Genomic DNA, 24347 nt, shown 5'->3' on the forward strand with positions numbered 1-24347 from the left:
GCTTGGGCTCCAGGCTCACTTGGTGGGAGTGACTTATAGGGCTGGGGCAGGGGCAGGCTAGGCTAGGTGCCACGATGATCGCCCTGTCAATGGGCAGCACAGTGTTCCTATGACCTATGAGCACAGCAATCTCCTTGTGAGAGTGGTAAGGTCCTGCCTGCTACTGTGAAAACCAGAAAGTCCATGGCCTTAGGTATGTCCATAACCAGCTGCAGCCCCCATTGGGGCAAGCAGGTAGGAGATGAGTCTTCTTGTCCTCAGGCAGTTGCCCTCAGCAGTGGTCCAAGAGTGTGAGCACGTGCAGGCGCTAGGTACAGATTCAAGTACTTCAAGTCAGGTACTGTTGCATGTGTGCATAGATTTACTCTCCCTGACTTGCTGTGACCTAGCTGGATGCCTGTTTCCCCTCATGAGGTATGGAAGGATACATGTAGAGTACACGGAGTGGAGCTGGGTACATCAAATGCTGATGAAGGGATGCAGTCCATCTGCATCTCTCAGACACATCAAAACCATCTGATGGTAGGCCTGCCTCCTGTATCTGCAGACCCAGTACAGGAACTTTAGGAATCTTGGGAGCTGGCTGTTAAATACAGTGGTCACAGTGTAGTTTAGGATGCCCACAAAGTAGAGTTTATACCACGGAGATTGTCACGACACAAGTGCAGCTCCCACCCCCAGCATAGCTCCACATTGACAAGAACGTAGTGAACTGCATGCCCAGCCCTCCGTGCTGTAACCTCTCTAACAGCTATTCATCTGGCCCAGAGTCCAGCAATTTCTGTGACTCCCAACTCCTCCTACTAGTCATGCCCAGCAGCTCCTCCTCGAGAAGCCTGAATCCATCTCCACTGCTGTGGCAGGCCTACCCACCTGCCGTAGGGCTGATTATTAACCTCACTCCTGCAGCACGCCCTGTTGACTTTGCAAGTAACACTAACTCCACTGCTGCTGTCCACAGGAGAGCGTCCTACAGTTTCTCCCTCTGTGTCCTTCAGAGCCTCTAATGGATTCCTTCCCCTTTCCTTTTCTGCTTCAGTGCCCACTGGTCTCTTCCTGCATGCTCAGTCACTCAAAGACCATAGCTACTGGTGGTTCCTGCTAGAGAGGCTTCCCTAGGGCAATAATGGTTGTGTTAGCCTGCCAAACCTGTGCAGGAACAGGCTACTTTCCAGTTCACTTCAAAAGAGTAGAGCAAGTTGGGCATGGTGGCACAGGCCTTTAATCCCAGCACTCAGGAGGCAGAGTAGAACTGATGAGTTCAAGGCCAGCCAAAGCTACATAGCGAGATGCTATCTCAGAAGAAAAGGGAGGGAGGGAGGGAGGGAGGGAGGGAGGGAGGGAGGGAGGGAGGGAGGGAGGGAGGGAGGGGTAGAACAAGAACCCATATGAGCCTGGGCACCTAGGTGATGTACACTGGCCTCTGCTACATGGTTTCCAAGAGAGAAAGGCCAGGGAAAGGTGAGAGAAGGCCAGGGAAAGGTGTTTGGGGGCCCCCATCAGAGCTTGCTCTTTTGATCCAGAGAATTAAGGTCACTTGGGGCTTTGCACAAGGCAAGAAGCAAGTGAGGTTGGATGCAAGGGCCACAAAGGACACAGAACATTTTGGAAGAAGCAGAGAGACAGATAAGGAGACTCCAGCAGCTAAGGGGAAAGCATTTTGACTTTGGGCAGCACTGGGAAAGAGAATGGAGAAATGTGTCCTAGAAACATCCAGGGGTATGTATGCCACTGGGGTCCAGGGCTCTGGAAGGCTGTCTCAGCATCTAACAGAATTTGCGGTGCTGTTGGAGTGACCAGCCTTGTTCTTCTCCGGGAGATAATCTGCATTCAGCACACAGTCTCTGGCCTTTCTTTAAAGTGAAATCTGAGTGGTTACTCCTGTGCTTCCATTACTGCAGGGCTGTAGGCAGGAGAGGTGGGAATTCAAGGGCATCCTCGGTTGTATAGAGTTTAAAGCCAGCCTGGGCTACATGAGACCTTACCTCAAAGAAACAGAAGAAGAAGGGCTGGGGAGATTGTTCAGGGTAAAGTGCTTACCATGCAAAAACAAGAAACTGAGTTCGGATCTCCAGTGTTCTTGTTTTGTTTTGTTTTTTAAGGTCAGGTGTGCTGATCTGTTATCTCAGCATTGAGAAGGCAGAAAGCGGAGGGTCTTTGGGACTCACTGGCCAGCAAGTCTAACTGAATCAGTGAGCTCCAGGTCCAGTGACAAATGCTGACTCAAAATGAGCTGGAGAATGACTGAAGACGACACTTCATATTGAGCCATGCCTTCCATGTATGTGCACACAGATGTGTACAAGCACCCCAGCACACACATATGTGAACACACACAAGAATTTTTTTTAAAGAAGAGGAAAAGAATAAGTAGAAGGAAAAATTGCACTAGGCATGTACAAATGTGTAGACGCGGTGCAAGTCTATAATTGCGGACTTGGGAGGTTGAGACAGGAAAATTTGAGGCCATTGGGGACTACATAGTAAGAAAGGCCCTGTTGGTTTGTTTGATTTTTCCATTTTGAGTTGCATTTATTTTTATTTATTCTTCTCTCATACAATATATTCTGACTGAAACCTCCCCTCCCTCCAGTCCTCCCAGTCACCACCGCACCTCCCATCTCCCCCAGTTCCACTGCTCCTCTGTTTACCTTCTGAAAAGAGCAGGCCTCCCAGGGAAATCAACCGAACACGGCATAACAAGACGCAATAAGACTAGGCACAAACCCTCATCAAGGCTAGACGAGACAACCCACTAGGAGGAAAAGGATTGAAAGGCTCTGTTGTTGTTTTGAAAAAGTGTGAACATCCAGGAAATGTTTGGAAATTAACTCTAATATAAAAGTTTGGAAGTAGGGGACATCTCCACATGGTAAGTTCTCGGGACTCCTGCCTATCTGCCAGAATCTTACCTAGGAAGGTACCAGGTTTGCCAGGTGCCTGGAGCTCACGTGGCGCATGCTTCCACGGGCTGCTGCTCAGAACCTGAGACGTACTTGAAGAAATGTCCCAGCCATGCTGCTGATGCCCAGCCTCTGCCCAGGTCACACATTCAGAGGAATTGGCCACCATCACTCAAGCCAACTCTGGGCATTGAGTCCCTTCAGCCTAATGAGCAGTGGAGATAATCTCATCCTCATGGCCTGGTTGAACACGCTGTGCCACAAGCACTACAAACAAACTCCCGTCTGCAGGATGGATGTGCCCGAGCCGGACTCAGCCCCCAAAATCCATCGCATCCTTCATCAGCCACCGGTCTTGTACTCGTCTGACAGAAATTTAATTCAAGCTGGCTCCTGAAAATAATTATTGTATTTTAAGAGTAGTAATCATTGGCCGGGACATGATTGAATGTGTCCATGCGTATTGACTTTTTCTATGATTTATAGCTTTGTTTAGTCGATATTCCCATCGAAATTGTATAATTAATTATAAGTGTGGCTGTCAGGGCTGCAGGATGGAGTGCCCTGGTGAGGATTTGGAGAGATTAAATTTTCCTTGGCTGTCCCAGGGCAGGGCTTGGGAATTTTCTAGGTGCTTGGCCTGTTGGATAGAGATGTTTTCTGTGTGTTTAGCAACCGCCCGGGCTCTGGGTGCATTGATTTTCCAAGCCCTTTTTTCTTTATCAGCACGGTGTCCACGCAGCAACAGTGGAATTTGTGCAGCTGGGACGGCTCCTGACAGATGCATGAGGCCAGCAGCTGCTTTATCATTGTCCACACACATCGGTGCTGCTTTTCACTTTGTAATCAAGAAGAACGTTTAAGATACATTTGAAATTGGTTATCATGTTTGTGAAAAATCTCAAAGAGATACAAATTATCAATTCACCAGCAGTGTGGTGCAATTTCCAATCAGAAATGCCTCACAGTTGATGTTCTGGGGCAGCGGCAGCTTTAATCCCGGTCATCCTGTTGATGTGGCAGGCCTGGAGCTTCGGGCATTCTGCAAGCCAATCACACAGGATCACGGTTTCACCGGCCTGTCAGAGCCAGCTGGTTGAGCATGGAACCAGTGACTCCATCCTTACTGATCTCTGCACAGAAGAAGCAGAGTGAATGTGTGATCAGAGAGAGTGCACATTTGAGTTCCAGAACATGTCTATCTTTAGACAGCACCAGCTAGCAGGAGGATAGAGGGCAGGGTCCAAGTGTGTTTCCTCCAGAGCATGAAGCTGGGGACCTGGGTTAGGGTATGTGGGAGTAATGGGTGACATATGGGCTATGGCCCTAAATAAGGACAGAAGACTTGGGAGTTCTCCACCTGCCCTTCTTGAGCCCCCTTACCTTCTAAGCAGTTTTTAAAATCCAAATTCCAAATTCAATATTTTTTCCTTTAAACATTACAAAATTGAAGAAGGGTTCTTTTAAAATAGAGGTTATGGTGTGACAGTTTCTTCAGTACTTTAGGAAAGTGATACATTATATATATCCACATTAGTGACTTCAGGCAGGAGCCTAACAGGTAGACCCTGGCCATCCAGAAATAAGTGCTGACTCTGAAGAGGCCCCCGGGGAATCCTGGCACAGCTCTGCAGTGTCTTGAGCATGTTTAAAACTGGAGTGTTTAAAACTGGAGAATGTTGGGTGAGTGACAGTGAAGGCCACCCACACACCTGAGGTCAGAGACACAGCTACTCAACGTCCTCATACACAAAGGACACACTCATGTGCATGGCAAGAATTATAGTGTCTTCACCTTTGAGGGAGTCAGAACTGGTCATGACCAGTGGCCAGGTCGGCATTTGTGGTCTGATGCAGAGGCAGAAGCAAAGCTGGGCGGTGGTGGCGCACGCCTTTAATCCCAGCACTCGGGAGGCAGAGCCAGGCGGATCTCTGTGAGTTCGAGGCCAGCCTGGGCTACCAAGTGAGCTCCAGGAAAGGCGCAAAGCTACGCAGAGAAACCCTGTCTTGAAAAACCAAAAAAAAAAAAAAAAAAGAAAGAAAGAAGTAGTCTCCCATGTACTCCCTCAGCCCAGCCCAGAGCTTTGAAGCAAAGCATATGTGTGTATATGCATGTGTATATATGCATGAGTATATGTATCCATGCATGTGTATGTATATAGTGCTGGGTATATACATATTTACAGTCATGTATATTGTGCACATATATATGTAAGTATGTGTGCATGGAATGTTTGTCAAAGAGCTTTAATGTTGATAGCATGGCTTGAGTACTAGGGCCATGGCAGAGATGAAGAATTGGGAAGCTAAACTGTATAACTAGTGGGTGGGCATGGACCCTTGGCTAGCCCTGTTCATCTGTCTTCCTCATGTCCAGAGGGCTTCTGACCTGTGGTGGGTGCAGAGGAAGAGTCTACATGGTAGAGAAAGGTGTGGCCTAAAGATGCAAATGCTTCAGCTGCCCCTTCTGTGCTCACAAGCTCCTGCGGACCTTGGCAGCCAGAGGAAGTGACTGCCCACTCCTGAGCAACAATCAACCTTACACAAAACAGCACTTGGTTATCCAAGGTTAAGTAAATCATGTTGGCCGAAATTCCATCTTTGCAGGGTCCCCGTCTGTGTCCCCAGCCTTTGTGTCCTTGCTCCTTCTAGAAATCCGACCATAATCAGGGTGGAAAATAGAGCAGGCCAAGAGCCCACAGAGGCAAGAAGACTCTACCCTGGTGACTTCTGTAGCCCAGGCAGGTGTCATTCCAGGACTGTGGGCCTCAGACCACCAGGTGGCCACAGGGCAGTGGGTGTCCAGCCCACAGCTCCCTTGTGAGGACTCAAGAATTTGTCTACTATTTTCTGTGAGTGGATTAGACTCTCCTGGAGGGTATACCACATTCACAACTAGAAATTTTCTCAAACTTTGAACCAGCAAAGACAAGCTCACAACCCCAATCTGCAGGGCACAGGAGAAGCACTCTACTTTTGATCAAGATTCTGAAGACTACAGCCAGAGGCACAGAAGACCCATGAAAATGCCAGGTGGTTGAGGACACAGAGAGCTTCTGAGATCGTAGTTGTTGAAAATAATTGGATGCATGCCCAGGCTGAGCAGACACAGCTGAAGAGAGAATTTAAAAACTAGAGACTAGATGGAAGAGTGGCCCAGAAGCAGCTCCAAAACTTAGAGGGTATGGCAGAAGGTATGGGGCAGAGACAGGGTAGGAGGACAGAGGACCCCATCCAGCAGGAAGAGATCACCTACCTGCCTGTTTTCACACCTGTCTACATCACAAATCCTCACAAGTGAATCCAGAGCTGGAAGAATGCAAACTTCAGATCCCAAGTGAAACAGCAGAGCATCAAATAGAAAAGAAGAAATCCTACAGTAGCCTGAAGAAGTTGCCATATAACTCATGGAAAGACAGTAGACAGTCAAGAGTCACAGCAGCCAGAAGCAATGGAGTCAATTAATTGAAGAGTAGAGTTGCAGTCACCTCTCAGGAGCCTATTCAGGAGACCTCATGAGGTTGCATGTCCTCCTTAGAAGTCCACAGTAAACATGGAAAAAGGAAGGGATTTAAGAGGGTGGGATGCTAGGCTCCACCCACTTTCCTGAAACTGCTGTTAGCAGGTGCTTCTGTGTTTTAGTCCAATGCACCTGTTGCTTGTGGTACTTTCTGTCTCTGAGCTGCCTCAGGCCTCCACCCAGACCTTTGAGGAACACTGGCTCCTGACTCACACTGGTGGCACCTCCGAGCAAACATGTTTTTTTCCTCTTTTGTTCATATGGTCAAGACCATAGTAGGGCCAGACAGAAGCCAATGTTGGAGCTATGCCAGACAGGGTCTGAGACCCTCTGGCTTAAGTCTGTGAATGTCCAGCATGCCACCACATGGCTCTGAGGTTATGATATTAAATAAAGAGGCTCTGTCTGGAGTGATGTCTTATCCTTTTCTTCTCTCTCATAAACAATATCACCTCAGAGGGGGGTTTCGGCTGGCCTTAACTTGACCCTTGTCCAGTTCCAAGTCACTCTGGTTGGTAAGAGTGGCACCCAGCCTGGTGCTGATCTGATGAAGACAGCTCTGAGAGGGGCAAGCAGGCAGGAGACCCATGCCAGTGAGCAGGTAGCAGGCTGGCACACAAGTAATTACAGTGTACACATGCTGGTAATTGCACATTCAAGAATGATGGATGAGGTGGTAGGAAGAAGTGAAGACATGGTGTGGTTTTGAGGGGAGCCCCAGCACGATGCCATGGCTACACACAGCTGTGAGGTAGGACATGATTAATGGATAGTATCCCAGAGGGTGTTTATGGTGACTGGACAGAGCCATGGCTGGTGTGGCGACCTCTCCTTCCAGCAGGCACAATACTCTGATGGAAGCCTCCTGAGGGAGCCAGGCTGTCTGCCATCTCCTCTGCATACAGAAGTGAATGTTTCCTCCCTGGTGGCCGCTAGACTCTCACCAGCGTGCAGACTCAGCTGCAGTTTATGATGCACTGAGTTGATTTTGCTCATTCAGAGGGTTACTTTCAGCCCTGGACATTTTCCCTTACTTTGGAAAGGACATCCAGGCCCCATTTAGGGGATGCATGCTTTCTGGGGCATCTTCATATGTCTCATGTGAGCAGGACCAGGCAGTCTGAGCACTGTTCTTGCACTGCTCACAGCAGATGCAGCTGGATGCTAGAGCCAGGCTGGCACCCCTGAGTCTTGGTGGTGATGGATCTTGGTTTCTGAGTAGGGCAAGGTCACACTAGATGCTCGAGTCCTTCTTGTTTTTAAGAATTTACACACAACCCAGGTATGCACAGCCCACCACCTTCCAGTGAGGAAACCAAGTGATTCTCTTTTCTTCTTTCTTTCCTTTAGCTCTTGGAATTTGACAAGGAGTTGTCTGTCTTTAAGGACAGACTGTATGAACTGGACATCTCATTCCCCCCCAGGTAAGGAGACCTGCACCTGCTAAGACCCAACAACCTCCTCAGATGTGCCTGTGTGTCAGTGTCAGTGTGTGCATTCATGTGCATATGTGCACACATGCATCTAAGTACATGAATGTGTGCACGTGTGTCTATCTGTATGTGCCCTGTGTACATAAAGACCTGTGTATATCACCATGGCATCTTATGTGTATGTCTGTCTGCATGTATGTACCTGTGTTGTGTGCATATACCCATCTGTGTGACTTACATCTCCTCCCATCATTTCCATGGCCTGAAGAAAGGAATTGGCTGTGCGTAATTAATGATTCTAATTTTTAAGACTTCTTTCCAATGTGAAAGAAAAGTTATAGATTTGCAGGCACAGGTTTGTGGGCAGCATGCTGAGGCTCTCTGGAAGTCTTGAGACTCACCACCGTGTGGCTTCCCTGGCAGAGGGTTCTGAATCTATCTTCTAAAGCAGATAAGTCCTCGGTGTTTCACTCTGGTGCTCCTGGGATCTTGATATCTGCAGCATTAGCACTGGTTCCCTTGAGACATCCAGGGCCTCCGAGTGCTCTGGTGTAAAGGAAGGGGAACGGGCTAACAAAGTAGTGCGTGGTATGTAGTGGACCACGCAGGATTACCCAGCACCTGCTGCAGCTGTGCCTGGCCTCTTGGGCTTTGCATCTTCCTGGAAGCACTGTACAGAAAGAAGGTGGCTCCTGAGGACAAGGGACTGTGGCAGGCCCGAGCCTCCAGTGCTGTAGTGTTCCTTCTCCAGCCCTTTGGCTGTGTTAGACCCAAGTCTTGTGACCTAAAGTGGTGAGGAGACTTTCTAACAGACTGAATTATGCCAGCGAATTCATCATGTGCTGGTGCTTGTTTTATGCCTACATGGTGGGAAATACTGGGGATCTTTTCCTCAGAATGAGGGTCCTGCATCCAGTGTGTCTGACCCCGGGGAACTTTTCCTCTCTCTGCCAGTGCCCTCCATCTCTGCCACCTGGACATAATCAAACATGTGCGGTTCCTTCCTTTTCAGCTACCAGCTCCTAACCTAGGAGACTAAGGTGAGGGGCCTGGATAGAGTTTCAGGGATGGAGAAACAGGACCACAGGCCCTAGTAATTCCCAGACATCTGATTAGTGTCCAGACCAAGGTATAAGACACTTATACATTGGCTCATAGCAGCAGGGCTCACGGAGGTAACCTCATGAGACTCTGAGCAGAATACCTGAGATTCTTCTCTCAGTGTTGCAGTCTTGGAAGTCACCTGGACACCAAAGGTACAGGACAGGACCCAGCCAGGCCGAAAATCCAGAAGGCCTTGTAGTCTTAGCCCAAGTAGCTAAGAGAGAGCCCTTGACCCACATGGCAACCATGGGACCCGCTTTCCCTACCTGGCAGGAGCAGCTGGCACCTCTCACAGGGTTGAAGCCATCATGACACACTGGCATGTTCTAGTCAGTTGAATGTTTTGTTATCAAGAAGGGGCCCTACACGATGACCCCAGTGTCTGGAGCTACAGGCTTCCAGGAAGGTTCCTTGTGCCAAGCCCAGGCTGGTGGGGGGTAGGCACACCCACTCCAGTCTGTTTACCAGGGGTCCATTCCCCTGAGTAGGAAGCAAAGACAACAGTGGATTTTTAAGGCAGAATCTTTGGCACAAACAGGAAAGAATGTAAGAGCCATTTGTGTGTTCAGAGATGGGGAGAGGTGTATGCAGCACAGTGCCCAGGATTCCCCCAGGAAAGGTTAATTAGCACAGCAGAGAGTACCAGAGGACCCCAAGAGGACCATATTCTCATTTTAGAACTACCTTTGTTGTGTGACTCACCATAGGGGTGTTCAGAGGCAACTGAGGAAAACGCCCTTAAAATAGAGTAGCATCCCAGGTATTGGGGTAGAGCTAGGCAAATCATCTGAGCCCTCAAAAGCAGAGCTTCTTTGGTGAGAGAGTCGAGTTCAGAGTAGTGAAGAGAATTCACATGCTAGCCTGGAAGATGAAGACAGCCTCAAACTAATAGCCATCCAGTGGGAGGCCAATAATGAAATGGGAACCTTATGCCACCTTCCAATGGGCAGAGGACTTCTTGGCATGACACAATGATGCTTCATCTTTGGGCTTTGAGACCCTGAGCTGGGTCCACCCAGGCACCCAACCCAGGGAGACTTAGGGGCAGTCTGTGCCCTGTGAACCGGAAGCCTGCTGGACCGTCAGGCAGCAGGGGTGAAGGCTGGTGGGGCATTGGGAGCCTTCCCCGTACTGTTTGCTGTGAGAGCATTTGTATCCCATGTCAGATCACAGAGGCTCCCGCCCGCCCGCAGGCCCCATCTCCCTTCAGTGGTCACAGTCATCTCCGAAGCACCCTGCCTGCTCCTGAGGCCTATCTCCACAACTCAGGATGTACACAGTGTTCCCCACCACCACCTCCTGGGACACTGCTGACGTCTCTCACTCCCAGAGAGGGCTGACGTTCCTTCTCCATTTGTCTACTGTGTTGTAAAACGGTGACAAGCTGGGAATGGTGGCTTGCGATGGTAATCTTGGTCACTTGGGACGATCAGGAGGTGGAAGCCAGTCTGGCGAATACAACTAAGACGATCAAACAGTTCATAGTCCTGTTGTGTTGTATGTGTGGTTTGGAGAGCCATTCCAGTGTAAACAGAATAAGCCAAAGTGGAAGTGGAAAAGATCGGGGATTGAAGTGGGGGATGTGAATGGAAAAAAGAAATAAAAAGGAAAGGACATGCCTGTTCCTAGGTATGGGGAGGAGAAAGTTTACTGTAGATAAAAGGGAGAGCATAGCCAGAGTCAGAGACATCTGGGAGAGTCCAGAGTGGATGTGACCCTGAGCCATATGAAGAGAGGATGAAGGGAAGGGAGAGAAGAAAGGGGGAACCAGGTGCAGCAGCCAGGAGGCTCACAGGGAGCCTGATAATGAAAAATGATTGGATTATATAGGGAAGGGCAGCTGGAGGAAGGGCAGTCCACCCCTGGGCTGGAGAAGTTCAGGGTAGGGGGCAGGGTATGCCAGCCAGGAGGGTCCTGTAACAGGTAGGGACTGAGGGATGCCAGGAGCACTTGGTGGCCAGGTCTGCTTTAATATATTAAATAGACACTTCAGCCATTTGTCCCAGATTTGAAACCTAACAATGACCAGATACATTCTTAGTCTATAATAAAATAGATAGTCTTGGGCCAGGTGTTATGGTACACATCTTTAATTCCCATTCTCATGAGGCAGAGGTAGTCTGATCTCTGAGTTTGAGGCTAGCTAGTTCTTCTACACAGTGAGTTCCAGGCCAGCCAGGGCTACACAGTGACATAGTGACTCTGTCTCAAAAAAAATAAAAATAAAAATAAACTAGCCTTAAGCATACTGTATGCACAAAAATAGGTGTGTGTGTCGTATGTATGTGAGTATGCATGGGTGATAATGTATGCAGAGAAATCACTGTTGTTTATATTTTGCTCATACATGTGCACACACTATGGGTTTGAATATGTGGTGTGCAGGATGTATATATTGCTGAACTATTTGTACACATGTATATAGTATATGCATATATAGACTGTTCTATGTGCATGGACATTTGTGCTGGAACATGGGTATTCGCATCACTGTGTATATGTGTACATATCAGAACGTGTATCTTTCAGGGCCTGTGTAGGTGTGTACATATGTACATGTGTGTGTAAATCATGGTCATGTGCATATAGGTACATGTGCAGGGATTAGATGTGGGAGGAGTGAACTCATGAATGTGCATGTATATGAGCAAGCACATGCATCTAAGTGAGTACGGTTGCATGAGTGCACAGCTGCTAACACAGCAGTCTGTCACTGATGACTTGGGACTTCAGTTGTACATCCAGAACTCACTCCACTTGGAACAGAGAAGTGGACCACAGGATACTGCCTAGAGAACATGGGAACATGAGCTTTACTGTAGCCCCGTTCCATAGGCAAGAGGCCGTGCTCTAGCCTGAGCACTGTGTTATCTGGAGAGGTCTTCAAATGGGCTGGGAGAAGCCTTCCTGGGAGACAGCAGTGCCTGAGGCATCTGTTCTCCCTGTGAGCTCCTTTCCATCCTAGGCTTATGCCTGCATCTCATCACCAGGTATGGCAGGTGAACATGTGGAAAGGCCATGGTTGCTCCACCACCACACACGCTGGGCCCATGCAGGAAGCCCTGGGTCCCCCTCAGAACTGTACCCCTTTTGTTGAAGGACTAGTGCCACCACTTAGGCCTAATATCTGGCTGCTGGACATACAACTACCCTAGGGAGCCCCAGAGTCCCCGTGTTCCCATTACCAAGATGCCCAGAGTAAATCTTAAGTATGCATGCTTGCTCTACTGACCCCAGAGCCACTCTGGGTAAGTGAAACTGCTTACCTTTAAAAGCAGCTCCTGCAGTCTAGAGTTCCTGTCTCGGTTCTGTTTTTCTACGGCCAGATGGTCAGTAACCAGTGTGAAGGTTGCTGGCCATTTGAGATGTTGGTATGTATGTGAGTATGTAGAACAAGGTACTCCTGAGTACCTAGGTTGCATGTGTCAGGAGCCAGCCAGCTTCCATGCATCCTTGAGGGCACAGAACACACCAGGCAGGTAGGAAGCCTTCACATAACATACAGTCCTGCCCACCACCCAGGGCTCTGCCTTATCCCATGGTTTTCATTTTTACTTCCATTTTCCAAGCTCTTTCTATTTTGGCTATATCTTGAGGAATAAAACCTCTACCATCTGGGATTGGGGTCAAACTCAGGTTTCCATTCTTGTTGGCAAGTACAATTACATGCTGATCTTGCTGGTCCCTAAATATTTATTACTTTATTTTAAAATAATAATAATAAACGCATTACATGTTAACTAAGTAACACTATAATGAAAAAAATTATTTTCCAAACAAAAATAATGTTAAAGACAACCTCTCACATTTAGAAGTTTACTTAAAGTTTGACTAGACAAGTGACAGGAATGTGACAGGCACATGCATAGGGAGAACCCCTCCCCCTGCCATGGGTACTTTGCCTTTCTTTCTGATGACTTGTAGAAGGGGTGATTCCCTAGTCCCTCACCACCATGCTATATTGAGAACCTACTCTGGGCTAAGAGTGGACCTGCCCCATTGTGTTTGGTGGCAGCATGTATCAGATGCTGAGTGGGGCAAGTGCTGGACATCACTCCAAAGCACATGGTACCTTCATCAGAACACATGGACCTCAGCAGACATGTCCTCATAGGGGGAGGGCTGTCAGGCTCATTGGGCACTTGAATTTTGTGGTTGGCCACAAACATCATCACATCCAATCCCAGAGAGACAGCTTTTTGGTGCTTTCTTGAGAAAACTCTGTACTTGTCTCTCAGCCTGCCTCAGAAAAGGTGCCCAAACACACAGCTGTCCAGTAGAACAGCTGTACAGCACTGGCCTGAGATTCTGCCTGCCTAGCCTGGAGCATGAAGTGCCTAAATGCTCACATTTCACACCTTTTACTCTCAGGAACCTTGTTTCCCAGGGTTGGGGTTTGGGAGGGTAAGTATTGAGTCTGCACAGGCATCTGCCCTGCTGTGAACGTAGCACTGAGGCTGATTCTTGCCCAGGCACCTCTGCTTTCCCCATAGTAGTCTTTTGTAGATGTAACCAACCGTCTTATTAAATAAGAAACACAGAAACAATGTAAAAGAGAAAGCCGAGAAGTCAGAGCTCAGAGCTAAAATCTCACCCTTCCTCCTGCTGTCCCAGCTTCGCGAAAAGAGACCTACTTCCTGTCGGTTCGTTTTTTTAAAGTATGTTGTTCTGCCTTCTCATTGGTTGTAAACCCAAACACATGACTGCCTCGTCACTGTCTGAATGTACAGCCCCCTAGGTCTTAAAGGCATATGTCTCCAATGCTGGCTGTATCCCTGAACACACAGAGATCTTATGGGATTAAAGGCGTGTGCCACCACCGCCACACTCTTGCTATGGCTCTAATAGCTCTGACCCTGAACACACAGATATCTATGGGATTAAAGGCGTGTGCCACCACCGCCACACTCTTGCTATGGCTCTAATAGCTCTGACTCCCAGACAACTTTATTTATTAACATACAATCAAAATAATAATTCAGTACAATTAGATTATCACCACAGTCTTTGCTTCATCGGTACAGAAGCAACACCATGGAAGCCTTGTCATCTTGGTGCCGTTATGAGTGGTTTCTCCTTCTGGATCATGGAAGAATCCAGGGTTCCCTCACCCTGAGGCTCACACACCAAATTCAGTAGCCCCAAAGCAGCAATAACCAAAATGCCATGAACTGTGGAATGGACATTTGGAGTACAAACAAACACCTTCAGGCCCTGAGAACAAATCCACAATCAAAGTGTGTATGAGCCAGAATGGACATTTGGAGTACAAACAAACAGACCTTCAGGTGGTGAGAACAAATCCACAATCAAAGTGTGTATGGGCTAGAATGAACATTTGGAGTACACACACCTTCAGGCGGTGAGAACAAATCCACAATCAAAGTGTGTCTGGGCCAGCAAACATGGGGTGAACCGTTTGAGATCCTATGTGCTCTTCACTGCCAGCCAGACCTGCCGAGAAGCTGAGCCTGGCATCTCCCACCTTCAGTGGAATCTGCTGATGCATTTTTATCCTGTGTGCACTTTGCCTAATACAAAGCTTAACTTAGAAAAGGCAGTTTAAGTGCTATGCAGATCAGAATCTTTGCTCAGTGAACACTGAATAGGAAGAGCTCCACTCTCAGCATGGAACAAACTTGGCATAAGATCAATATTTTGAAATGGCACACATGTTTATAACATGGATGTTTCAGCTCCAGTAAGCTCAGCATTGGAAGTACCATTGGTCACATTGGCCAATAATCCAGAAATAGGACTTATATCTGTGACCTGGAACCCAGTCAGGGAACAAAGATGCTATGGGACCGGGCTGTCTCTGGGTCTTGGTTACACAAAGTCAGTGCAATGTGGGGACAGTCAGTGAACCAGCAGACAGAAAAGCCATGCCTGCAAGCTGTGGTCACCTGAGATCTAGTTGAGCAGGCTGCCCCTGAAGCCACAGCAAAGGAAACGAGGGCAGGCTCCAGCCTCACCCCTCCAGCCACCAGGACACTCCTGGGCACCTCAGCTGCTGGGATCTTCTACTTTTCAGAATTGGTCATGATTCCGGTGCTCTGTTCATTTTCTTTGGCTTTAGCCTCGCATGCTCCTCCCTTTTCAGACATTTTCATAGCAGCTGGTGTCTTTGAAACCTGGTGTCTGTTCGTTGTGTCTCTAGACCTCAGTGCATGTAGATGTGTCCCTAATGAAATTCCTTCTGTGACACACACGCACCAGGCCTAAGTTGCCCTTGATGCCAGTACCTTTGATGTGCTGTGTAACCAGCATCAAAAGCAGAGCAGGGACCGAGAACAGGTGACCTTTTGCCAGGTGAAAGCAGAGAGGCTCCCTGCCTGGCACAATGGGGTTCAGCCCTTCCACCCTCCCCAGTCTGAGGACAGCCTCGGTACTACACCTCGGTACTACATCTCGGTACTATACCTCAGTACTACCCAGTGACCTTCTATGCTTGCTTTCGTGTAGTCCAAGAAGGGCCAAGAGTTGAAGGCATGAGTTACACTGCTTTCCTCTCCCCGCCACCCAAACACAACAGGCTTTGCGCTTCCCACAGTGGGTCATGGCGGCCACGGCAACACCATCCAAGCCTAGCCCGCCCAGGTCTTGAGCCTAGCCTTGTCACCCGAGCCAGGCTGGCTGCAAGCAAACAGCCAGCAAAGGGCCACTGCCCACATCCTGACAGAGTTCGAGGGGCGAAGAGGAAGGGAGGCAGCGTGGAGAAAGCACAGGTGGACAATTGTTAATTTTATCAGCACTGCAATTAATTATGACGATTATTCCCGGAGCTGTACGGAGCTGAGATAGGGTTGGTTTGCCCTGCCTCCCACCCCTTTTAGGTTTGCTTCCAGATAAGTCTGCATGCACAGCCTTGTTTGCATTAATCATCCACATGCAGCCACATCCAGGCCTTGCACTCAGATGAGCAGCCCCTGACCCCTGAATACAAGATGGAATGGCTTCATACCCAATGTGGGCCCCAGACCTGTCTGGATCAGAACTTCCTGCTTTTGTATTTTGGATGTTGCAGAACACCCTCAGACTGTGGAGCTGAGGGCACTGCCCTCACCCTTCTCCAACCAGAGTTTGCTCTGAGTCCCATGGGATCCAAGGGAACATGGGACCCCCAGAACTTGTTAAGTATAGACAGTATTGGGAGATACAGAGAGTATCAATCCCTGTCTCTCCCGCTGTTCTCTTCTGTAACTCATGGAGCCTAGAATGTCTAATCACTGACCACCTGCAGAGCCTATCCCTGGTGGCAGAAGGGTTTTTCCTTGCCTCCTGCTTGTTCTGACTGTGTAGGTCTGCACAAGCTCTCATACTATTCACTGTGCCTGGGGGACAGAACTTTCACATTTACAGACTCACTGGCAAGTCACTTATAATAGCCAAACCCAGAACTCTGTTTCCACTAGACTCTGGTCCTGGACTAGCAGTAGAACGTCCAATAAGGTCTCCAGGACACAGGGTTTTCATGGATGGTGACTTGTGGTTAAGAACCTGTCAGAGCCGGGCAGTGGTGGTGCACGCCTTTAGTCCCAGCACTCGGGAGGCAGAGGCAGGCGGATCTTTGTGAGTTCGAGGCCAGTCTGGTCTACAGAGCGAGATCCAGGAAAGGTGCAAAGCTACACAGAGAAACCCTGTCTCGAAACAACAACAACAACAACAAAAAAGTGTCAGAACTGTTAGCAGACATGAGATGATGACTTCTAAGAGCATGCTAAGTACAAAGCATGGTGATGGACACTTGTAATTCCAACACTTGGGAGGTACAGGCAGGAAGTCAAGGTCATCCTTGACTATGCAGTTTAAGGGCACCCTGGGATACAGGAGACCCTGCCTCAAAAACAAAACAAATCAAAACAAAAAAGAAAAAAAAAAAAACTAAGAGAGCCAGTGAAATGACTGAGCAGGTAAGAGCACTTGCTGCCAAGCTTGGTGACCTGAATTCAATTCCCAGGACCTGCATGATAGAGAACCAACTCTCACAAGTTGTCCTCTGGCCTAAACACACAAACACTATTGCATATGACCCATATTAGTAAATAATTTTAGTTTTTATTTTAAACTGATAGCATGCTTGGTTCAATCCTCTTTCCAAGTTGGCACCTCCCAGTGATGCCTTTTAAGTTGAGCATCACTGGGCTACTGTTAGACGTTTAGCTGAACACTGAACCTCTCCTTTCCTGAAGAAAGTGCCAAGGCCAGACTATGGCAGTAGGCACAAACAAAAGTACTCTGCCTGCTGAGGCCTCACTCCTGAATCCACATAGCCCATGTAGAAGAACCAGCTGACCAGCACCCTGCTGGACCACTGGGATGGCCAGTGAGTGAGTGTTCTGTTTCCATGGAGACTCATTACAGTGCATGTGCAAGTTGGAGAGGGGCCTTGAGTCATGATGCCCTGCATCTGGTTAAAGCAGTAAGCTTCTTGTTACAATAGAGCCACAAGAGGAGGATTCAGCCACACAGCCCTGTGGCTTTATCAGTTCCATGCTGGCTGGGCCCTTGCTTTTCTCATTCCAGCCTCCACCACACTGGTTATACTCACTGTGAGGCTTTCTCCCTTTGAAAGAGACCACCATGTTTGTTCACTATCATGGAAGCCAGGAAGACCATGTAGTTCATTTTGCAGTTCACAACACTGCTTGGGGTGGCCGTGTTAATGTGTGTGCTCATAGTAAGATGTTCCTCTGACTCAGCCTATGTCTTGGGTGGACTGAGGAGCACTTGAACAAGGTCATTGTCACTGTGATGTACTGAAATGGGATTGGCCATTGGCCTTTTGCTCTTCCCGAAAAAAGAAAAGTGTGGGAAATTTTATGTTCTTTAAAATGGTATAGTGTGCAGGAATTACATAGACTTTGTTTTTAGCCTAATTTGAGATCAATTTAATCAGGTAAAGTGGTAATTCCTACAAAAGACAAAGATCACAAGCCATGGTTTCTACAAAGAATACATGCCTCCTGCAGCATCTTCCAGCTTTAGATGGTTGAATTCCAGGGATATATTAGCTCCTACGCTCCCTTAGAGTAGTGGGAGTGGGGCAGGCCTGCTGGTAGCATACGCCCCTTCCCACAATCACCAACTGGTAAGTGGCCTGACAGCCACAGTCACATTCTCTTCTTAGCTGAAGTCAACAGGAACATTTGAGCATAAGCCTGGTGCTCTGAAATTGACCTGAGAAAACATTCTGCACTTTGAAAGTGAGTCTTAATGGTCTGAAAACCATGTAGAGAGTGAATATGCAAACACCTGGGCCAGCTAAATTCTGGGAAAGGCTCTTTCTCTTCTCTTCTCCAGCCAGTTCTACATGGAATTCATTCTGCAGTGCAGTCCAGCAAGTGTCCCCATGTGTGTGTGTTGGGGGTGGGTGGGTATTGTTTTACAGCTATGGTGAATTGATAGGTCCCCTGGGTGGCAGGTACAGGAGGTAGGTGGCCTCTCCACAAGGTTCAGGCCATGAGTGCCAAGGCCTCTGTGTGAGTAAGGGGTATAATATAGGAAGCAGCCAGCCTGACCCACACAATCTATATATAGGTATATGCAGGGAGAACTAAGTTTGATGGGGACACTTGGGTTTCAAGTTTGGCTTTATATTCTAGAAACCTCACTGTGTGCACTTTTTCCTAGATAGCAACACACCCTTCCCTTCAGAACTTGGAGGATTTCTGGGACCAGAGTGCAGTTGACACTTTGTTCTTGTGTCTCTACAGCTACCCGTACAGTGAGGACTCCAGCCAGGGAGAGCAGTATATGAACACAAGATGCCCTGCATGGTGTGATCGAATCCTCATGTCCCTGTCTGCCAAGGAGCTGGTTCTTAAGGTAAGAGGGAGCCCTGGGCTAGCCATGAAGAAGGAGTACCCAGCCTGGGGACACTTGAGTGGCATTCAGTGGATTGTAAGATGAGTGGAAGGGAAGTGCTTAGCCACCTCTCAGCTGGCACTCAGGCCCCTGTGGGTGCCACTGTCATCTGAATAGAAGCACAAAGACCCTGCTCAGAGCAGGGACTAACCATGATTTATTGCATGGTGTTTTGTGTTCTTGTGGGGGTTCATAGGTTATGTAAAGCAAAAACAGTTTGCAGCTGGGCTCAGCAGGATCAGGATGGAGGGGTAATGTGCTCAAGTCACAGATAGGGAGGGTTTTCAGATTTCCTACTACTTTTCGTTTCCATATTTTACATGTAAATTGCATGTTTTGAAAAGTACCAACATCTGAATTAGCTCTCGGCCCCGTCCATGCAGATCTAACAGTGGAAAGGGTAGACTCGTGCGGGACAGCAGTTGGAGGCTGAGTGGATGCAGAGCCACAGTCAGACTGAGTGAGGTGTGGGTCCTTGTGAGGAGGCAGTGAGAGAAGCCTCCAGTGGGCTGGGGGTGTGTGCTCCACTGCTCCATCCCCGCTGCCGGAGTCCTGTGCCGGGGAGGGAGGAGCCCCTCAGGGATTCCCACCTCCACTGTGCTGCTAGATTGCATTGTAGACCCTGTGAGCTGCCACTGGCTGTCGGTGTGCCAAACACCCACCCACACACTTGTGCTCCTCAAGCAACCCTCCCCCAGCTTGTGGGACAGCCCTGCCGTCCTCTACCTGAGGCTCTGCTGGCCTTTGCTGTGTACCACTGTCCTCCAGATCCCAGGCTTTTCACCACTCCTGGGTGAACAGACTGGGTGCAGCTGGTGTTCAGGCCCTGGCCATGGAGAGGAGTTTGCAAGCAGGTATGCTGGAACTGAGGAAGGGTGTTGGCCAGAGGCTTCTTGGATCTGCAGCAGCCTTCTAGCCTCATGAGTGGGGCCTATGCCGCAGTGTGCCCAATGACCCAGGGCCATCTCTGAGGAAAGGCCACTCGGCAACCTGCAGCTACATTACCTGTGACCTGGGCTTACTCATGGGCTCCCTTGAGATAGAAGTACAAGAATGAGAGCCTCCCAGTTTGCCACAGTGGCAGCCTCAGCCTCTCCATGGGACTGAGGTGGACAGAAGAAACTGATGTCATCCACCGAGAAAACAGTTAAGATCATCAAAGTGCACCTTGTGGGAAGGTCCCTAAGATAAGTGCACTTTGATTAGTGATCAGAAAGCTGCCAGGAACCTGGGAGGTCATGCAGGGTGCTGTGCACAGCTTCAGGAAGGCAGCAGTGGAACCCGTTTACATGCGCTCACGTCTCTGGGTCTCCAGACCCAGGATTCATACTTCAAAGTCACGGGGGCAGACCAAGCTCTGCCCTTTATCTAACTGACAATAAAGATCTTAGGAGAGCTTCTGCCTGCAGGGGCTGGAGTCTCTGGGGCTCACAGTAAGCTACCTCCAGAGTGCCTCAGGCCGCCTCCCCGGTACCATCCATCATGCCATGCGCTGGTGCCCTCATCATGTTCTGTTCTGCTTCCTGAACCCTAAAACGCCAAGCGGCGTGGTGCCGGGGAGCCTCGGTGACGAATGCTCAGTGAGGTGTGCCTGCATCCTGTCTGAGACCCTCTGTCATTTGTTTATCTGTCCAAAGATTATGCAGCTGAAAACCCACGATTTTATGCTGCCTTTGTAAATTACCATGCAGCATTTGATGGATGTTTCTCCACTTCTGAGGAGTCGGCCACATGAGCCTGAAAGATGGGCGAGTGTTCATGCATGCGGTGCTGAAGGTTATGTTTTCATACTTTCTGGCAGGCAACCGTGCTGGAAAGTAAATCTGACCTTAAGCTTCCTACTGCATTAAAGATAAGTCAGTTTTAACTTTATCGTTGTAGATGCTTCAGCTGCGGGTATAAAACTCCAGCCTGGTCAGAGTTGACTGACTGATTAGCATTGACAAAACCTCTGCCTTCAAACCCAAAGCCAAGGGTCTGCCAGGAAGTACAGGGAACAGTCAATTAATATGCATACGTGGCCTTGGACGGCTGCTCTAGGTTAATAAAGCAGGCTTGCAGAAGCAAGTGTAAATAGGGAAAATGGGAAACAGATGAGCTACCCAGATAAGGACACACCCTTAGAAAGGAAGCTCTGAGTGGCCCTAATTACAGGGCTAGGGGTTCTGTGCCGGCCAGTGGACCGGCAGAAGAGACCTCGGGGACTCCCAACTGCTAGACTGACCTGCCACCCCTCTCTGAGGCAGGATTCCTCTCTGGAAGAAGAGCCAGCCACATGCTGAGGTGTAGCACAGCCCCCAAGGTCTTCCTGCAACAGCCCCTCCCTTCTCTGATCCCAAGGCTACCCCAAAGCCCCTGCCTGTCCCCTCCAGGCAGGACTGCAGATTGTCTCAGCTTTCCTACACACCCCTCTCTCTGTTTGCTTCCAGTCAGAGAGCGAGGAGAAAGTTGCCACCTACGACCACATCGGGCCTAATGTCTGCATGGGAGACCACAAGGTGATGTTGCAGTGTGTTGCTGGGGTCCAGGGGCTGAACCCGTCGGGGGCAGTGGACATCATATCATCTCCTTTAGTCTGGCTTTACCAAGCAAACAAAGTTAATCTAGTTAATTGAGTTTTAATAAAATACCAAAGAATGTGTGGATGAGTAAGCAGGAGAAGAAATGATCAGTCATAACAGAAGATAATCTCACTGTGTGTAAAAACATCATGTCACCAGCTGGTTATGATTGAAGGCTTCTTCTTGAGTCTACATTGGGACTGTGTTCCTGGCCTTCCCATGCTGAGCTCACTCCTGTCAGAGTGTGGTAATGCATGTCTCACAGACCAGGTGTGTGTGCACTGACCCTCTGCACAGACTTCCCAAGTGTGGCTATCCCTGAACCCAGAGTGGCCCACCATCCCCAGTGACACTGAGGCCAGGTGAGAAATCTCAGCCACATTAGACAAGTCCACATCCTCCGTATCCACGTGCTCTGAGGTAGGACACTGCATGCCCTAGTCGTGGGTGCATACATTCCTCTGCATTTAGAACGTACTCCATAGTCCCTCACACTGATTCCAATCTGGAACCTATCCTCCTCATAAGCAGAAAGGGGTTGTGTGGCTCCTTTCATGGCCCAGCTCTCAGCTCCCAGGTCCAAGCTAACTGTCTCAATTCCTGCTTTGTACGCACGACTGCCTTCATCTCCTCTGGACTCAGTTCCAGACACTCAGGAGACATGAGGGCCGAGTCCAGCCAGGGGCGGAGGGCTGCAGCCTGTCCATGCTGACCTCTCCCTTTTCTCCCACTGCAGCCGGTGTTCCTGGCCTTCCGAATCGCACCTGGGGCAGGTAAACCTCACGCCCATGTGCACAAGTGTTGTGTCGTGCAGTGACGTGGTGGTAAATATGGCTCCTCCTTGCTCTCCTTTCTGCAGCTTTCCCGGTGTGTTTGATCCTTTAACAAATTACTAATTCCACTCCAGGGAAGAGGTGCCAGCGCCATGAGAGGATCCTCGAGAGACCTCCCTGTAGCAGTGTATCGAACTCATCCTCCTAACAGCTGCATCGGAACCCGCCCAAGCATCACCTGCTAGACGGCCGGCCCCACACTTCGCTTCAGCCTCCGGACCTCCGGAAAGCCTCACATACCTCACTGTCGTGTCTGTCACGTGACATTGTAGACATATTGGGTTTAATCAAGCCACAGTCCTATTGCCAAAACTCTAACAGACAGCCGAGCGCCTGTATTTTAGACTTCACAGTTTTCCATTTTTAACGATTGTCTGTGGAGGAAGCTTCTCCATTTAGAGCCCCAGGTGTCCAGCGTCCCTCTCTGCCAGGAGGAGTGTGCCGGGCACCAGCCCAGGCAGCAAGGCTGCCGTGTGTGCTCAAGCCCGAGGCCCCGAGGTCTGACTCTACTGCCATGTTACATGGCGTCTGAATCACACTGCAGCTGCTTTCCATTTTTATATATATAAATACATATAAATATATACTTTTTAAAAATAATTTATAAATCTTACCAAAACTTATGCTGAATATACTTTCCAGTATGAGTGCACGAGTGTCCTGAGCAGGCAGAACCGCAGTCTAGTTGAATGGTGAGTCCATCAGCAGTCAGCACAGGTTCCTGAGACAAGACCTAGCAAGTGCCCAGGGGAGAGGGGCCCCTGCGGCATGCCTGGACTAGCAGCTCGTCACTCTTCTGCCTTTTTCTGTGTAATATTAAGAACTGAATGTGAAGTTGATAGCTAGCCTGGGTGTACCTTTTAAGAATTTTGTAAACCGTTTTGTCTGTCTTTTGTTACCGTTTTATGGTGCCAAGTATCCTACATTAAAACCATAATCTCGTGGGAGAATTAGAAGTAGCCTCGTCCACTTCCCACAGATCGCTTCTAGCATGGGCTGTGTGTAAACGTGGCAGAGAAGCGATGGGTGATGCCGGGCACAACCTGTTGCCCTTACTCGCACCCAGCACTGAGTACCACGGAAGGCGCCTGCGGAGCCTGCTGAGGAAACACAGCGTGCTTTTATTGATTTACTTCTGAACACTACAGTTCCTGGATGGGGCGGAGGCGCGAGTTAATGTCGGTTTCCCTAGAAATCACCGAAGGCCGGCCTGTGTCCTTGATGCCAGGGTCGGGTCTGTGACTGCCATGGTCGCTGCTTGCCAATGTGCCATGTCCGCAGCGGTTGTCTGTGGGTTCCAGCTGTGGGTCCTTCCTCCGAAGGCCTCTGGAAGTGACTGCTCGGTTCCTAAGCAATAAAATTGATCATGGTGAAAACAGTTCCTGCTGCTCTGTCTCTTGCTTCAGTCTCCCATGCCTTTGAAATGCTAAGTGCCCGGGAGTGGCCTCCTTTGTGCCCGGGTTGCTCTGCCCCATTCTGATTCTGGGAATTTCAATGTCCATTCTGCCACAGGGCACCAAGCTCTCAGAAAAATCACCTCTTAGACTTTTTACTGTAGTGTAAAAAGGCTGGCCCCTCACTATTTTAAATGGAATTATACAAATGCTGTTCTTTTGCTTTGAACAAAACCTTCAACAAAATTTCTCTGCTCTGAACTTTGGCCGAGAAGCAACACACAAACAACACACTGCCCCATTTAAGAAAGAAAAAAAAAAAAAATGCTGCTCCCTTTTAAAGAAAGCCAGCCCGTGGATCGAAAGAAGCGTTTGACTTTGGTTGATGGAGCCACATCACAAAAGGCAAAACAAAAGAAAAGCTTTTCATGGTTCTAATAAATATTTTTAAATGCCCTACAATAGAAATGATTAGCTTGTGTTGAAATTCCACACTTAACGTTCAGTACATTAAGGTGCAGCTGTGGAGCGTGGAGGAGGCTGAAGCTGAAGATGGGTTTTTCCACTACAGGGAATTGTAGCCCTGAAAGGTCCTCGGGCGAAGTGGGTGCAGGCTCTTCCCTGGCTGAGCATGAGCCACTGGTCTTACAGATGCGCTAGCTCAGGTAGGAGTGACAGTGGTGGGCTGCTGGTCAGAAGTGACCCTAGTTGAAGGCCCTCTGAGAAACCTGT

At 48.9% G+C, this 24347-nt stretch overlaps 1 protein-coding gene across 1 annotated transcript in view; it reads left to right on the top strand.

The window, feature by feature from the left end:
* The window catches only part of Inpp5a (inositol polyphosphate-5-phosphatase A), a 201108-nt gene extending 177509 nt beyond the window's left edge, over positions 1–23599 (top strand). Inside the window, exons 12-16 of the mRNA XM_076554691.1 lie at positions 7774–7847; positions 18677–18788; positions 21257–21325; positions 22125–22212; positions 22296–23599. Coding sequence (XP_076410806.1) covers positions 7774–7847; positions 18677–18788; positions 21257–21325; positions 22125–22205 — 336 coding nt within the window. The 3' untranslated portion in view covers positions 22206–22212; positions 22296–23599. The remainder of the gene's footprint in view (positions 1–7773; positions 7848–18676; positions 18789–21256; positions 21326–22124; positions 22213–22295) is intronic.
* Positions 23600–24347: the final 748 nt, after the last annotated feature.

This window comes from Peromyscus maniculatus, chromosome 1 (assembly GCF_049852395.1).
Source record: "Peromyscus maniculatus bairdii isolate BWxNUB_F1_BW_parent chromosome 1, HU_Pman_BW_mat_3.1, whole genome shotgun sequence".
In the NCBI taxonomy this organism is placed as follows: domain Eukaryota; kingdom Metazoa; phylum Chordata; class Mammalia; order Rodentia; family Cricetidae; genus Peromyscus; species Peromyscus maniculatus.